At 42.1% G+C, this 17493-nt stretch overlaps 1 protein-coding gene across 1 annotated transcript; it reads right to left on the reverse strand.

The window, feature by feature from the left end:
- Nucleotides 1-3644: 3644 nt before the first annotated feature.
- On the reverse strand, nt 3645-16586 carry LOC143208735 (UDP-glucosyltransferase 2). The gene is made up of 8 exons (XM_076423421.1): nt 15873-16586; nt 14837-14907; nt 13415-13513; nt 12551-12690; nt 9603-9916; nt 7897-8116; nt 4723-4942; nt 3645-4006 (listed from the first exon to the last, which is right to left on the reverse strand). Exons 1-8 carry the CDS (start codon nt 16056-16058, stop codon nt 3721-3723), a joined length of 1536 nt encoding a protein of 511 aa, XP_076279536.1. The 5' UTR covers nt 16059-16586; the 3' UTR covers nt 3645-3720.
- Nucleotides 16587-17493: the final 907 nt, after the last annotated feature.

Genomic DNA, 17493 nt, shown 5'->3' on the forward strand with positions numbered 1-17493 from the left:
TTCTTTTAAAGAATCAGAGCCTTCTGCCTGATTCGCCTTTGATCCCCCGTGGATCGGAGACTTCTTCTCCGATTCACACCTTTTGCTCCGCGATAATTGCTCGACTTGCGTGCGTAATTTAGTATAATTCCATCGACTTGCGTGCGTTAGTTATTAAGATTGTATATCGTCGTTTTAAATATGTCGAGTAATTATTGCCTTAAATTCACTTTGCTCGTTTGCTTGATTCCGACACAGCCTTCTGCTGTGTCGGACCTTGCTTGTATGTACCAGACCGGTTGGAGCCGGTATTCGGCGTCGATACATTGAGAGGGGTGGTTCATTGAGACCTGTTTACTCGTATTGCCATTCTCTCTGTTCGTAATCCTACCCACGTTACCTCAATGCATTGGGTTGTCTGGTGGCAGGTAGTTGGCAGAGAAATTCTCTGTTCGTCATCCTACCCACGTTACCTCAACGCATTGCGTTGCCTGGTGGCAGGTAGTTGGCAGAGAGATGGTATTACGTTTGAACACTTCTCACTGTCCATTTCTCTTGGTGAGGACACGTCGGGTATCGGCTCTGATCGGAGCTGCACTGCAAGCATTGTACGCGCCGCGTCACCTTCGAACCGGAGCCTTCTGCTCTGGTTCGCTTTAGTTTTTTTTCTTTTAAAGAATCAGAGCCTTCTGCCTGATTCGCCTTTGATCCCCCGTGGATCGGAGACTTCTTCTCCGATTCACACCTTTTGCTCCGCGATAATTGCTCGACTTGCGTGCGTAATTTAGTATAATTCCATCGACTTGCGTGCGTTAGTTATTAAGATTGTATATCGTCGTTTTAAATATGTCGAGTAATTATTGCCTTAAATTCACTTTGCTCGTTTGCTTGATTCCGACACAGCCTTCTGCTGTGTCGGACCTTGCTTGTATGTACCAGACCGGTTGGAGCCGGTATTCGGCGTCGATACATTGAGAGGGGTGGTTCATTGAGACCTGTTTACTCGTATTGCCATTCTCTCTGTTCGTAATCCTACCCACGTTACCTCAATGCATTGGGTTGTCTGGTGGCAGGTAGTTGGCAGAGAAATTCTCTGTTCGTCATCCTACCCACGTTACCTCAACGCATTGCGTTGCCTGGTGGCAGGTAGTTGGCAGAGAGATGGTATTACGTTTGAACACTTCTCACTGTCCATTTCTCTTGGTGAGGACACGTCGGGTATCGGCTCTGACCGGAGCTGCACTGCAAGCATTGTACGCGCCGCGTCACCTTCGAACCGGAGCCTTCTGCTCTGGTTCGCTCTTATTTTTTACTTTGAAAGAATCAGAGCCTTCTGCCTGATTCGCCTTTGAACCCCCATGGATCGGAGACTTCTTCTCCGATTCACACCTTTTGCTCCGCGATAATTGCTCGACTTGCGTGCGTAATTTAGTATAAGTGCGTCGCTGTAAGAAAGGGAGCCAGAAGGAATATTGCATTCGTTCTGACTCCCTTTCGGGTCTCTCGTGCAGCAACCTCCTCGTGGTGAGACCTGGGCAATCGGTATTATCCTTTATTTGTAAGAACTTTTAGTGTCTTATGAATAAAGGATAATATCGAGCTAATAGCTGCACATTTAATAAATATGTTGATTTTTCAATAAATTCTATTCCTATACCTATTGTCTTTCACAACATTTTGCAATTTTACCTTCCTTCAGATCAAAATATATGTATTATCCAAGCTGATTTGCCCCGGGCGTGAACAATGTCATATATTGTCTGGTTCTATTTAGGTAAAGAGACGGGATAGTATTTCGTCGGCGATAGTATCACCGACGAGATACTATTAAAGACTGCCAGCCTTATGGGAGTTCGTGTCCCTCGAAAATGTCGGTATTTCTTACGCCCTCTAGGATATATTCTGGCTCCATCCAGAGAAACAGAAGGCCATCGACGGCATTTTGTCGGTAAAGAAGACCATTGAGGAGATTCTTGTCGCGATGTATCGGTGAGAATGCGAATTATCACGAAACCATATCGATTATTATTAAACGTTACATTCTCCGTCATATTTCAGACGATGTTTTGGCACTATTTTGGGACTATTTAGAACTTTTAGCGATGTGGTATATCAGATCACTGTAACTTTCACGTTATCCCCGCGCCCACTCGCGCCCACTTACTGGTCCCGCTGAATAACACAGGGGCTGGCAGTCTTTAATAGTATCTCGTCGGTGATAGTATTATAAGGCAATTACAGAATGGGTAAATACTATATCATTCTTCTTCTACTTGACGAGTATCTCGTCGTTGGTAGAACTTTTAGCGATGTGGTATTTCAGATCCCTGTAAGTTCCACGTTATCCCCGCGCCCGTCGCGCCCGGTTACCGGTCCCGCTGAATAACACAGGGGCTGGCAGTCTCGTCGGTGATACCACCGACGAGATATAAGATTCCGCGGGAAAAGAATCCATCGATCGAAAGACCATATTCATTGTAGAGATCGATACCACGTGATGCTTTCGATAATCGAAATCGCGACAAAGTGTCATGGCGTACTTCTTTCAAGCAGGAGAGGACGCGGGCGTGAGTACAAATTATATTTCCAATTATACTGTGTTATTGAGCATTGTTTTCGTAATATCAATGAACAATTAATAAATATTCAATTTGAATTAATTATTTCCTATTAATTCGCGGATTTACTCCTGTGTCGCAACGATCAAATGCATTTGAATTCGTGTCGTGCGATAGAAATCAAGTTTTAACAGTATCTCGTCGGTGCACAGATTTAAATCTATGGGATATAGCCACTGTTGATAATTTTGTCTATCAGTTTGAGCGTATTGTCGCTACGTCAAGCGGCGCTATTTTCACTTGTACCGCCAAAAATCAAAGTGGAATTCTGTGGAATCTAGAAAATGTTTTTCTGAATGTAAAAAATATAACAAATGTTCCCTTCTGTATTCAATATTATTTTTTAGATAGATTATTTACAGTATTCATTATTAAACGATATAACTTTCATCGCAAAAATGTGGTCTTCAATTTAAAAAAAAGCTAGAGAAACTATTAAATAGGATCGTCAGGACATCGCATAATACATAGAGAAGCAATTTTTGAGGCGAAAAATACCGTTTTTAAAATGTCCTAACTTCAATGTTTATTATAACTATAATATTGATTAAATTGTACTAATTTCTTCATTTCCGAGGTATATGGTTATTTAAGAAAGAAAGTTCATTGATTACCACTTCGTGGCGGTTTCAGCAGAACAAGATGTTCAGGGATGGTGAAATGTTTCGAAGGAAACACGTGGGACCTGGATGAATTCAGAGGAAACTATGGTGATCAATAGACTGCGGATTTTTATGCATTTTCGAAGAAATTGGCTAGGTGAAATATAAAACAGTGAATGAAAGATTAGAATGAAAGATTAGAAAAATCTAAGGATATTGTTATGATGTTATCAATGTAAAAAATCCATTAACGGATGAAAAGAAATGTTATTTAATTCCTGCTATGCATAATTGTTGTAAAATATGTTTATTTTGCATAAAGATCCGCAGTCCAGTGATCAAACTTCATCTGCAATGAGAACAGACTGGTAAGAGTAATTCATTAAACGCTAATTATTAAAGAATTTCGAAAATGTCTTTAATCGTTCATAACATGACTTCTAGTATATGTAATGTACATTTTGCAATATTTTTAAAGATTTAAAAGTATGGTAGAATTGATTCAATGTGATTCAATTAAACTATTCGTATTTCAAATTCGAGTGATATGGATGACGATTTATAACAATTTTTTCCCCCGTTTGAAAAATTCGATAACATATCCACGAAGACAGTAATATCAACGGCATAATTAAAATCACGATAGTCCCATAATAATCGACCATTGAAACATGGTGTCCGTGGTAACGCATGTGTCCCCATTTTGGAAATTTGATCACGTGCTCCACATTCCAAACAGCTCGGTCCATCGGCTTCACTAATTCGTCCTTTATGATCTCCGACATAGTTCTAATGTTGTTATAATACCTGCAATTTATTCATTAGATAGCCATAATTTTTGTGGTTTATTTTATTCTCTAAAATAATCTGAATCAGTTCCTATGCAGTTTCTCCATCTTATAAGTAATAAATGATTCTCCAATATAGTGGTTGAAATATTTCAATTGATTCACTGTGCAAGCCACGAATCAATTTGTATACCTAATACATTTATTTAACACTAAACCTACCGAGCCTTAAAAGTAACTGGTACTTACACATGTTTCCTTATAAAAATGACAAGATTGATTTTATTTAGACTTTGTGCTGTTCCTATTGTAATATGTGCTCCACTAAAGATATCTATACAATCATTTCGTATGAAATTATTTTTATTATATCAATAATCGTAAAATCAAAAATCTGGAACCGGTCATTTTAACCGGTGATGGTAGGTTTAGCGTTAAGGTTTTAGTGGGAATAAATAATAATTCTTGTCCGATTCTCAAGAATTCATCTTTGTGGGATGAGTAAGGGGATGAGTTAGATCGATTTCTTTTGAATGCGAAAGAATTTTCGAAGAAACGAGAGCTGGAAAGAGACTTTTCCCATGCAACAGAAACGAACTCGAGATGGAATAACGTAGCAGATTTAAATAACACCGCGAGAATCCAGTGGCAGCATTCTGCGAAATATTTGACGTCGAATCAACCGATCCATATTCGATCGATCGATCCGCAGATGTTGGGCGAAGGTTTACTCACGTTTTATTTTCTATAACGTCGGTGAGAGTCCGCGCGATGGACTCCTCGGTGATGGTATCGATGTTCAATGTAAGTCCGATACCGGCGTCCAGGATTTTACGTGCGTTGAAAAGTTGATCCCCGAAAAAGGGAATGGCGACTACCGGCACAGAATAGTGCACTGCCTCCTGTAACGATTGCAATCCGCCTTGCATCACGTACGCCATCACTTTCGGATGTGCTGCATAAAAAAAAGTGATGTTAGCATCATGAATCAGCCTTGAGCGAACCGCACTCCTCTATGGATTATCCGTTCTCGAGTATCGCAGCCCTTAAAACTCTACGTGGAAACCAGTGGTTTAATAGTTCTACTTGGAAACATCGATAATTTACCAATCTGACGATACGCCACTTTTTCAAATCCGAAGCTGTTACATCACTTTCTTCGCGAACATCGCAGCTGGTAGTAATTCCAGTAATGTTTCATTCTCGTAACTTCGACTCGCTTAACAAAGTTGAAAATAGTTGAATTTTCGAGGATCTTCGAAGACGCGAAAAACTTGAAACGAAGGTTCATTCATTCAATTTTGAGAGGATTCCCCAAGTCGACTTAAAAATGTATTCCTGAAGGAATGTTTGAAACTTGCGGTTTCAGATAGCTGCATCGAATTCGGAAGGAAAATATGAAATCACGTCGAAAAGTTCGGCAGCCAGGAACGATTTTTAACCTCGACAGACTAGCATAATCGTTCGACTTATGTGAAATGAGGCAGCGCGTCACGCGTTGTCAACGAGATCAGGTTTCCGGCGAAGCGGTTCCGCCGACAAGAAACTTCCCCGTAATCCTAGCGGCACGTCGACTTCCGGAACTACGAAAACCCCTGCGTAATAGGCAATTGAATTGAAATTCTCATTATTTGCATCGCGCACTCGCGGCTCTCCCCGTATTCTCGCCTTTAATACGTTTTCCAACGAGTGCGTGGGTGGCGGGGAAAAGGAAGGGAAGGGAAGGCGAGCCGGTAACCTGTCTGTCAATGTGTACGAAAGTTCGCGCCTGCTTGCATTTGCATCGGGACCGGGGCGTTACCGCGAACGATGCGGAGTTGTTTGTCAGAATTTCCCGGGAGAATTTCGCCGGCGTGTCATGAGTTATCTTTTCGTTTCTGTATGAATCGCCCCCGGATCGCAACCGGCATATCCCTCGCCCCCTCGGATCATCGAGGTGTGTAGTCGTTTATTTCTCCCTGTGCAGTTTTTATCCCGGCCCTTTCTCAACCGCACCTCTGGGTCCCGCGGAAAACATTGCCGTTCGAATATCCGTGATAACGAGACAACGCGAGCTCCAGAGATCGTTTTTTTCCACCATCCGACTCTTTCTCGAAACGATCGAACCGGGCTCGCTTATTCCGATCGGAAAGTCTCGACATTGTTGCGTATACATTCAGCTAATTCTAAAAGAAACGAGTCGATCACGACATTAATGATATGACAGTTTGATCCGTCTGTTTGAAGACTGACGTTTGGAGAATCTAGAAACGTGTACTGTTCGTCCATCAGGAGTTAGCAGTGAGAAACTTGGAGGGACCACATTGGCCGAATTGCTCGACGAAGACAGCACATGCGCGTATTAGTGTGACTGAAACAGAGCGATGGACGCCGAGGTCTTATGTCGACCGTTCCGGCCAGAACATAAGCATATGAGTGGGGTCCGCAGCCTGCCATCTCCTGATAGACGATCAGTACATGCATCCTATGATTTATTTCACTGCTACTTGGTCTTTGACAATTTCTTGTGAGAAATAGAAAATGTTTATCTATCGTGCGCTCTCGTATATCTAAATGGCTAAATATTTACAATAAACACGTAGCATTTGATTTTGATTTTAAGGAAAAGAGTGACAACCATATTCAGTAGATTCTGTTGAAATTTTCGTCACGATGTTAAAGGAGGTTTAATCATTACAAAAAATCATAGGATACAGTACATACATACAGGGTATCCCAAAAGTGGTCTACTTCCTTTTCCGGAGTGTTTAAAAATGTTCTTCGACGAGGTCGTTACAGAGAGAACGAACATCCCCCGGAAACGAAATGGCCGTCGAGGAAGCGAGCAAGAGCAACTTCGTTAAGTATCCGCTCTCCAGCGTTAAATCCTGTTTAACGAAGAGACCGTCGCGAGTAATTTTGACGAGACCCGCGCAGAAATCGAATGGAAAGCGCGATAATTAGGAGACCACAGCGCGGAGATACGCTCACGACATTCCGATGGTTGCGCAAGAACCGTGGTTCGAAAAATAATGATCCTGTCGCCTCATGCGAGTCAAAGAGAAGCATTGTAGCCGGCACGCACAGAAGATCGTTCATCCGCTTCGATCGTTCCCTCCTCCGCGAACTAGTTTGTCGTAATAGTAGAGAATCGTAGATTTAATTGCCTGGCTCATCAAACGATTCTATTCAAATCTTGTTACGCTGAAAGATACGATAAGGATGACTGAGGTCATCCGAAACGCGATCGTGCTGTTCACTTATACGCAGGCGAGAGAGGCTGAACGCTTGTGGTTTATTTAACATTGGAACACAATCGGACTAGTCGAAATTCACTTACTTCTTCAAACTTGTTATTCTTAAAATTCAATAGAAATTTGTCACTTTTAGTGAATAATCGACTTTGTGCATCCTCCTCTTTGAGAATGAAAATCGGTTTTTGATCTTGTTTGAAGTCCTCGACATTCGTTTAACAGGCACGAGTAAAATAGTAGAAGTTTACCGATGACACCTGACTGGTCGATGATTAAAACGATTTACTAAATTCGCAACTGAGCAAATCATACCGTGTACCCAAAATGAGCAAAGAATATGCCTGAACCCTTGTACTATGATTTTCCGTAGATCAATAATTATTTGTTTGAAATCTTCACGAGTCTGACTCGACGTTTCGAATTGAATACTTCGATAATTAACGTCACGTGCTTGGCAAGTACGACACTCGATTAGCTCGAAGGTAACGCTGCTCGAGTAAAAGTAAACGATTGCGTCCCGACGAGACATTCCAGGATAAGAAAGGATCGGTGTTGGTCCTGGGGGCGTCGCGTCGATCAAAAGCCGCGGCAGAAAACGCGTATCCCGGAGCGGTCAATCTAGCGGATCAAAGAAGGGGTTGGAAGGGGTCTGGGTCAGGTTCGACGGCAGCCATACCTAAAACCGCTTGCTGCGGCGCCCACTTCACAAATTTAATGTTAGCTGGATGAATGGCCATGTCTCCGGCGTCCTTCCATAAAACTCTTTGCTTGAGCGAGCTGAGCGCGTTGCAGAGCGCGGTCAAAGGACCGGCTGGCAGCTGATGAGTTTGCAGGTTCGAGCCTAGGGAGAAGTAGATGGCTCCGTGTTTCGCGTTGTCCAGGAATTCTTGGATTTCCTGCGAACAGGATTCCTCTACGATGCTTACACTTATCAACAATCGCGTTATTGTTAGGTCAAAAGCATTATTCCCTGTTCATTGTCATGAGCTGTCGCTACTGCTCGCAATGCTTAGCTCACGTAGCTTCTAATATCATATAATTATCGATCAACTGAATTATTAATTCATTAGTAATGTAATATTTTCGCTGTGTTCACCACTGTAACTTCAAAAATCAAAAATCTATACGCAAAATTGCTCGACCCATTCGCATTAGTGGTTTAAAACGATTCGCTGGCTATGTTCTTTGACGGAACCGATGAATAACAGTTGTAGAACCGATATAATATCGGTTTGCCTTTAGAATCTCGGGGACGGGATTCGAAACATGAAACACTGTGCAACCAGGTGGGAGATTTGAATCGCTTGTTCGACGTTTGAACGATCCCAAGATTCGAACGTCGCGAAATCGACATCGATCTAGATCCGGAAGCAATCCTCGAGCACCGTCTTCGTGGCGACGAGGATCGCTTCGAGGGCTATGATGCACGCGCATCACGTGGAGCCGAAGGCATTGTCCCGTTAATTGCACAGCTCGGTGGAACCCGGCGAATTTCCGTGCACGTGGATAACGATCACGTTCCGCGTGTCGGTGTTCCGCGTTAATTCCACGTGACGCCGGTACAATTGCACATCGGGGACAGTGACGTCGGTTCTTGCGACAACGTTTAAAAAAAACGGCCCCGGCTCATTGTCTCCTGGACGTCGGAACACTCCGTCGATGTTGTTGACGCATTCGTCGTATTATCGAGCAAAGAGAAATAAGAACGAAAATCCTTTCGGGGAAGAAATCGAACGTAAATCCACGATTTGTTTTCCTACCGGCAGGATGTTCGCATTCTGGAAACACCGTTCGAAAAATATTTTTCTTAGCTCCGGCCAGGGGTGGAGGGCACCACAACCGCCGCGCCGCGGCAGTAAATAGCAATGACCTTTACTTTTCACCCTCGTCGCAGGTAAACTTTCACCCCTGCACCGCTCACCTGCCGCGGCGTTAGCTATTTTCCCCCGGAGAAATCATTCTCGGGAATTCGATACTCTCTCGTCTTCGCTCGCCCTCCGTACCGCGCGAAACAACGCTCCGCCAGGAATAATATCTGTAATCGTTAACTGAATTTCGTCCAATATTCTGCACAGTTTTCTTTCCTCCGATCATTTCAATCAGTTGGAAATAGTGTCTCGATATGCATACATAAATTCTATTAATCGTTCTACAGTTTGAAATTGCACTTATGGATATTGTAAACGCGTAAAATCCACAGTCTAGGTATAATTATGGAGCGAAAACAAGAGAAGGTCGAGACAGAAGGGCTTGTTAGGAGCGAAAGGAAAAGCTAATCGACATGTCGAGGATTCGATCTATCCCGGGGGTCGTTTTCCCGGGAAGATCCGCCGCGCTGCGCCGGTGTCCCGCTTTAATGGCAAAGTTGTTGTCGTTAGTTACCTTGGGCAGGGCTTCCTGCTTCCCAGTGATCTGCAGACTGTGAACTTCGATCACGTTCGGCAGCAGAGGCTTCGGGTAGCCGAACACGTGATTGTTTCCCAGTATCACGAGACTGAAGTTCCTGTCGACGTCCTCGACCGAGACTCCCGACGTCCACTTGTTAACAATCTTTTGCGCCCTCGGCAAGTGCCAGTGTCTGTAGTATATCCTGGTCCAGGTGGTATAGAGAACGTTCTCGACACGTTCGAGAAGGGACATCCGATTTGTGAATGGGTACGCCATGTCTGGATTCAACTGCGGGTCATCTGGATTCCCTGGGATTCAAGAATCTTTTGATTAGCATTCGGATGACACGGTTCACGAGCCTGAGCGACCTTACATTGAAAATTCAACCGTTCGAGAGATATAGACATCTCTTGTTTTATGGTAGCGTCGTGATTGCTGGATGATAACAACAGATTAATTGCTGGTCGAATCTTCTAGTATGAATGGGTTGCGGATTTTATGCACTTATGAGGAAAATTAATAATTTAAAGCAGTAACAACATTAGAGGAATTTAAAAATACATTATTTGCAACCTATTAAACATAGGTATTAAGAAGGAAAAGTAATTTTCATTTCACTCCAGTTTGTTGCAATTTAGCTGGAAAATACCATAAAGGTCCACTGTAATAGACTGCGGATCTTTATGTAAAATGAAAGTGTTCAACAGCGATCGTGGGCAGCAAGAGTTAAATAAAAATTCATGTCACACTCTAATAGTTTTCTGCACCTGAAAGCAACATAACACTATTTTAGATCTTTCAATTTTTTACTGTTTCATATTTCAAACGCATAAAAATCCGCAGTAGTAACACTGTGCGTTTTTGATTTGTTAAGGGGGTAGACTCGTTTTTCCAGGTTGGCAGAGGTGCGGGATGTGCTTTTTGATTTCTCGATAATGCAAAGATGGCGTTTTTTAGTAGTCAAAAGCGCTAGATGGAAGATCAATCTAGGCCGCGATCGCCCTAAAAAATTTGCATTATTAGGAAGCATACAGCTGCGCTGTAGTTATTTTCATAAAGCTGCGACAGCTACATGATGCCGAATAACACAAATTACGCCTCGTAAATGTAAAAATCGAACTTTTGAGGGCGATCGCGACCTAGATTGATGTTTCATCTAGCGCTTTGGACTATTGAAAACCCCCATCTTTGCATTATCGAGAAATCAAAAAGGAGAACCTGGAGAAACGAGTCTACCCCCTTAAAGGAAGACAGTATTGCACGCGAAACAAAAGATTTCTTTCCTCGGAAACGGTCGAGTTGTCTCGATGTTGTCTGTGGCACATGGATCTGAATGGTTTCGCTTTTTGAAACAGCCTGTATACGCGCGTGTTATGCGATGGGAAATATCGTCGGCGAGTAGAAACCTGGACGTTCTCGAGCGCGAGCTATTAAATTCACATTCGGACGGCGACCGTAATAATTCTCGCCGCCTAGCAGAGCTTCTGTGTCTCGCGATCTATTTTCCGGCTGACGCGGAATGGCTACATGTTAAAGCACTACCGGGCGATCCGTCCTTTTCCGCGGAACCATCTTCCCCGATTGCTCGCACTTTCTGCTTCGCCGACAATGTACGTCAATTTCCGGTGCTTGGGAGAGAGCTACGACGCCAGGCGACGAGGAAAGTGCAAGGAGGACGCGTCGTGGGTCCGATGCAGCCTAATCGCGGCAGGAAGTTCCTTTCTCCAAAGCGCCTCGATTAAAAGCATTCCATATGACAACAGGTTCAATATTTCGATATTCCGTGCTACCTTCAATTGATTAATTTCCGAGGATGAATTCCTACACAACATTGAATTCTTGCAACTTGAAATGGCCAGAAAGGAAAAATCTTTCCATATTCTGGCAATCGAAATTAATTTTTGGAGAACTAAGTGTACTGTATACACATTTTACCTTCTCTCTGTGTATGGGGTGCAAATGCACTCCAAGCTGACAAAAACGGAAATAAAACATTTCTTAAATATTGTATACAGCGGTATCTCGGTATACGACCTTAATCTGTTCCTGGTGTTTAGTCTTATACCGAATAGAACGTATACCAAACCAACCTCTCCCATAAGAAGTAATGCAAAAATGATTAATCCGTTTAAAAGATAATTTGAACATCGTTTAAACACATAAACAAAAAATGAGATTTTATTATAGATTTTTAGATCTACCTTTATATTTATATCGTAGCATCTGCCATCGCACCAGACACTCGCCTTCTGTATCAAGCAGTTGATACCGATACACTCGATCGACTGATCATTTTCTTTCATCTCTTTGTGTCGTGTCTTCGCGGGCTTCGCGATCATACGCCGACCTCATCAGTAATTCCATTAATGATCCTTACTTGTATGATCAGTCAGCTAATAATACCTCTACTCTGAATATAATTGATTATTAATTCAATTTTTCCTCCAAGATAATTATTTAAAAATTACGCAAAATTCACAGAAAAAGCTTATGTCGTGTACCGAGCAAAAGTCACGTCCAAACAGGACGTATTCCGAATTGGACGTACTCCAAAGTAGACGTATACCGAGGTACCACTGTACTTACCTGTTAAAAATCAATAAAATTTCATAAATACTTATGCAGACAAATTTTTTCGGTCATTTTGCTCCAAAAATGTATGGAATCCAATTACTCTCCTGTACACGGTTAACATTAGAATAGTAGTACACAGAGAGAAGGTTAAGTCTAATAACTAAAAGGTAGCTGAAGTGTTAACAGCTTGTATCATCAGATCGGAAACATCCCGTACAATTTGAAGCCTAAACTGTTTTTTATTCGAGTGCATCGGCCCGTCAGTGCAAGGATAGACCAGTCCCGGTCCATTCGAAACCGGTGTTCGAGGCACGAGTTCATCCTCGCCAATTGTTGTTTGGCCCTGTGCAGGGGCGGATCTCGCTTACCGACCGAGTCCATCACGTACGGCAGGTTCCCAACGCTCAGGAATCCGATCAGCACCGGCCAATTGTAATGCTTGACTAGGGCGTAATAACACTGGAACCATAGCTGCTCTATGATCACCGCGTCGAACGTTCTGTTCGTCCTGAAAACGACACGCTCTGTAGTAAAACGATCGGCGTTACACAGGGTGCTCAAATGTCGACTATTCTAACCCTTCTCCCCCACCAATGTACCAATTTTTGTTTAACAACTTCGGTTAACATCTTGCTTTGCAATCGATGCTACAGTTACAGCGATTAGAAAGTTGTAACATGATTTATTGTCTCACAAACGCTGAAAAATTGATCAATTTTCATTGACCTTTTTCCAAGTGACAGTATGTCTCAAGTTATGAACAATTTTTTTCTATACTTTTGGAAACTGCAACAAAAAGAGAATCAACTTACTAACCCCCCTTTTTGTCCCACAGAACATTGATATGCTGAATCTAAATGATACTTTTCCAAATCTTTATTGTCCTGTTCCCAAAACATTGAAGAAGGTAGGGGGAAATGATCCAAATTTCATGGCAATTGACCTTCGTTTCGGGTCGACCGGTGGAATCTCGAAATACTCGACACACGTCGAGCACCCTGTAGATGAAGTTGTCGTGGATGAAATTAGAGTAATTTTGCAGGGGGTTGTTTTTCGCGAGGAAACAGTGCTAGCAATTTCCCTTAGCTCGCGAGGGAGAGAATCGAGGTCTTGTACTGTGTTTCAGCCTTAACGAGGTTACCAAATGAATATCTTTTCTCGTTTTTCTCCCCCTTTTACAGCCTCGGCTGGCATGCGAGCGGGTTCTTAGGAGAAATGAATATCCGCATTACGAGATTAGGCCGTCGATCGCCGGGCTGAACAGTTGCTTCTCGCACAGCTCGTTTGCCTCTCGCGTGTTCTTCCGCAGAATGGTGTACGGTCCCATGTGCCTGTCGCAAAATCGATAATTTCATTCCTCCGGGTTCGATGGTTGTCGCGAAACTCGCGTACCAGCCCGTCCGTAAGCATCCCGACGCTTTTGCGTGTATGAATTTTCCAAATGTCTAGCCAAATTTATTCTCTTTCATGCATTTATCATATTGTCTTACAAGTTGGCGTTACTCTTAAGTGATACACGCGATATTTATTGTAAAATAACGAGTGTTACGAGTACGTCTTTGAAAATATGAATATCTTCTTCGGAGAACGAAGTGAGAATCAATGTTTTAAATAATGGAAGAATTAACAGTATTTACTGATCTTTCGTTATGTACCTAATTAAATTGTATGTTTGCCACTTCAGGAATGGTATGCATAGTCTCGACTTGACATTTCTTAAATTTTATAATAGTAAAGGAATAGTATACAAACGTGCGAATAGAAGAAATATTGGGTCGGAACGAAAGTTCGTAGCGTTTGTAAAGTAAAATAGAAAGCTAATTCTGTTCTATTACTTTTCGCCATTTTCGAGGTACCTTCTCGTGTTATGTTGAATAAACATATGAATAAATACCTTAATTTTATCTTCGATTCTTAATTAGAAAACGCTACGAACTTTCTTTCCAACCCAACAGCTAAAAGTTCAGTAACATTTTTGCGATTACGACCAAATGCAATGTTTCTGAAACGTTCATTGTGTGTTATGTACTAAACTAGCCCCTCAGAAGAATTCATATTGTTTGGCACTCTTTTAACCCTTAACTGGTATACTAGGGTTTCTCATGACTCCAACGAAATTTCTGTACACTAACCATTGCTATCGTATTGTACGAAAATTAGAAATATCGATATTCTTTAACTTCTTTAGAACGTTCGGATTATTTAGTCTTAAATAATATTCTTAAAAGTATCTGAAAAATTTAATACAAAATGTATAGAAAATTTTAGTGAGGTCCTAGGATGATTCTTTATATATATAATCTGATTAAACACTATACCACTTAAGGGTTAAAAAAGGTATTCCAATTAAAAGGGTGCTTGAACAAGCACGCGAGCCTCTATGAATACACGAATTGTATAAGTTCGTTAACACTAAATCTACCGAGCCTTAAAAAAATGACAAGATTGATTTTATTCAGACTTTGTGCAGCTCCTATTGTAATATGTGCTCCACTGAAGATATCTATACAATAATTTCTTAGGAAATTATTTTTATTGTATCAACAATCGTAAAATAAAAAATCTGGAACCGGCCATTTTGGCCGTTGATGGTAGGTTTAGTGTTAAGTATCCGGACACACTTATGAATGTATCGTATAAAGACACACACGCACCTCAGGCCGGTGCAGTCGTTCTTTTGGTAAGTGAAGGACAAGTCGACGTCCTCGTAGTTGTCGATCGGCTTCTGGAAGATTAGGTGTTCGTCATAGGAATTCCGTTCACGAGAAGGAACAGGTCTTCGAGACAACGGATAGATTCATGGGATCTCGATCGGGGGCAGTGTTTGCGAGCGATTTACATGTGAAACCGAACTCTTGATTTCTCGGATAGGAAAAGAAGAGAGATAGGGTCGGAGAGAGAGAAAAACGGGGTAGACGGAGCTCCGGCAAAGAGGGACGCATTTAACAAGGAGAAATGTTAGCGAAGGTAAATTGAAGCCGGACGAAGTTTGCGTAACTTTGAACTCTAGTTTATGGACCGGGTAGAAAAGAAGCTGCGGGGTCGAGGGGGTGAGAAAGAAAGATACGAGAAGGAACAGAGAAAAGTGGAAGTTGCGCCGGGACAAGGACCCCGTGGAAAACTCTCGAAAGAAGAACGAAGAGGATCCGAAATGGACTGACCAGGGTACGTGGGAAGAAGGCGGAGAGAAACGCGTGCTTCTCGATACTCCGGGACACAGTCAAACATCTATTTGAAACATCGATCGAACTTTTCTCTATATGTCCCTGCCATATTATCGAATTATTAAATCGTCGTAACTCTGTTAACGTCGTTTCCGCCTGTTTTTCGAGAAGTTTACCCAATGACGGATCGGAGGAACTTCTGGCGTTATTGTATCGTTCGGTAAATTGCTTCGCTTGATTGCCGGTATCGATTTTTCGACGAGACTTTCGCGTTTCTTCGAGCGAGACTCGTTTTCAGGTTCATTATGAGGCTGCAGATTGGATGTATATATAATATGACAAGACGGGATAGAAAGAATTTAAAAGTCCTGATATATTATTGTCAACTGATTAAAGCAAACAATTATTATTTCGGATCCGCAGTCTATTGACGACATAGTTAGAGGATGCGTATCGTTCGAATGATTGATGGGATCGACGTGCTGGTAGATCGTTATAGGAAATATGACAGAGTAGAATTGCTTGCCTTCGAGGGTATAGTAGATATCACAGTGACTTTGTGTCCCCGAGCTGCCAGAGCTTTCATCAGTGCTTGAAAAGGTTGCTGGTGGCTGTAGCTGGTGCTGGGACAAATCCCGAGGATGTTGAATCCAACAGAGAATCTTGGGATCAGCGAGATCGCCGCGAGAAATAACAAACAAAGTCCACGCATCTTGTTTAATACGCCTGCTCTTGTTTCACTAAACACAGCTTCAACTTTGGAACCAATGAAATGAGACTCGCCGCGCAGGTCCTTCGGGCTGCGACCTTCGCAGAAATTACAGCAGGAGTCTGAAGGCGGAGCTCGAACGATCCCGGTGAAAGATTCAGAACACGCTTCTTCACGATCAGCTCGCTCGAGGCCAGGATAAATAAGTGAACGAGTCGAGAGCTACTCCTTGTCGCGTCCCGTCGCGTCGGTCGCGTGCAACTCGCGCGGCTTGCCTGCTTTCGAATAATGCAAGCCCGGTCAGCGGCGTGGTAGATATTTTTATACCGGCCCCGTCAAACGTAAAGGTCTCGTTCAGGGATTGTGGACAGCCTAACACGGACCAAGACTTCCTTATCTTCTAGACCAAGGAGGAACGCCGCGGAATTCTCGGTAGCTGGAGGTCATGGACGATCATTTAAGTGTCAACACAACGCGCGAGTTCACCATTTTCTTGCTCATTCTCATTTAGATCTCATTTATCTAATTCTTTACCACATGGCATTTTTTACACTAAACCTACCAACACCGTTCAAAATGACCGGTTCCAGGTTTTTTATTTTACAATTAGAAAAATGATAAAACTGATTTCATAAGAAACGATTGTACAGATATCTTTAGTAGTGCACGTATTACGATAGAAGCCGCACAAAGACAAATTAAAATCGATCTTGTCATTTTTATAAGTACCAGTTACTTTTGAGGCTCGGTATGTTTACTGATAAGTACGCTTTTCAGTACACTTTTTAAATTTCTTAATCAAATGAAATTGTATCATCCATATGTAACCAACGCATTAACTGAGAACGTAAAGTTGAAACTCAAGGTTTGTGCACAACTTTTGGTCTCTCCTGTAGAGACAAGAGAAAAAAAGAATTTTCGTGGATATGTTTGGAATGTTTCCCACAGATAAAAGTCACTGCTGTAACTGTGTGTCAGGTACTTGTTCGTTATTGATTCCTATGTAATTCTTATTTTTGTTGTAACTTTTAAATAATGCTCTAAACTAAACGACTTACGTTTATATAATATCTTTTTCTTATTTAGACTCATAGAGTATACTGACAAGGTTTGGCTGTTAAAATCTGGGACACTCTGTATTTCCAGAAACAAACGAGCCTTTTTTCGCCTCGATCACGCGTCACTCAATCCCTATCTTCAACGAGTACTGTCCCCAAAGATATTCGATGACTTCTTTACTTGCGACACGAGCCGGTCGACGAGAGCAAAGAAAAAAATAGAAATATCGTTCCTGATTTGCTAGAATTAACAAAGATTCATAACGTAATCATCACTGTGGATATTATGCATTTGAGAAGGAACAATTACTTTCAAATAATTAAGACTATTAATCAAGGAAATAAATTTCTATTTAACTTCCTTTTCTTAGAAGTGATGC

This window comes from Lasioglossum baleicum, chromosome 5 (assembly GCF_051020765.1).
Source record: "Lasioglossum baleicum chromosome 5, iyLasBale1, whole genome shotgun sequence".
NCBI classification, from domain to species: Eukaryota; Metazoa; Arthropoda; class Insecta; order Hymenoptera; family Halictidae; genus Lasioglossum; species Lasioglossum baleicum.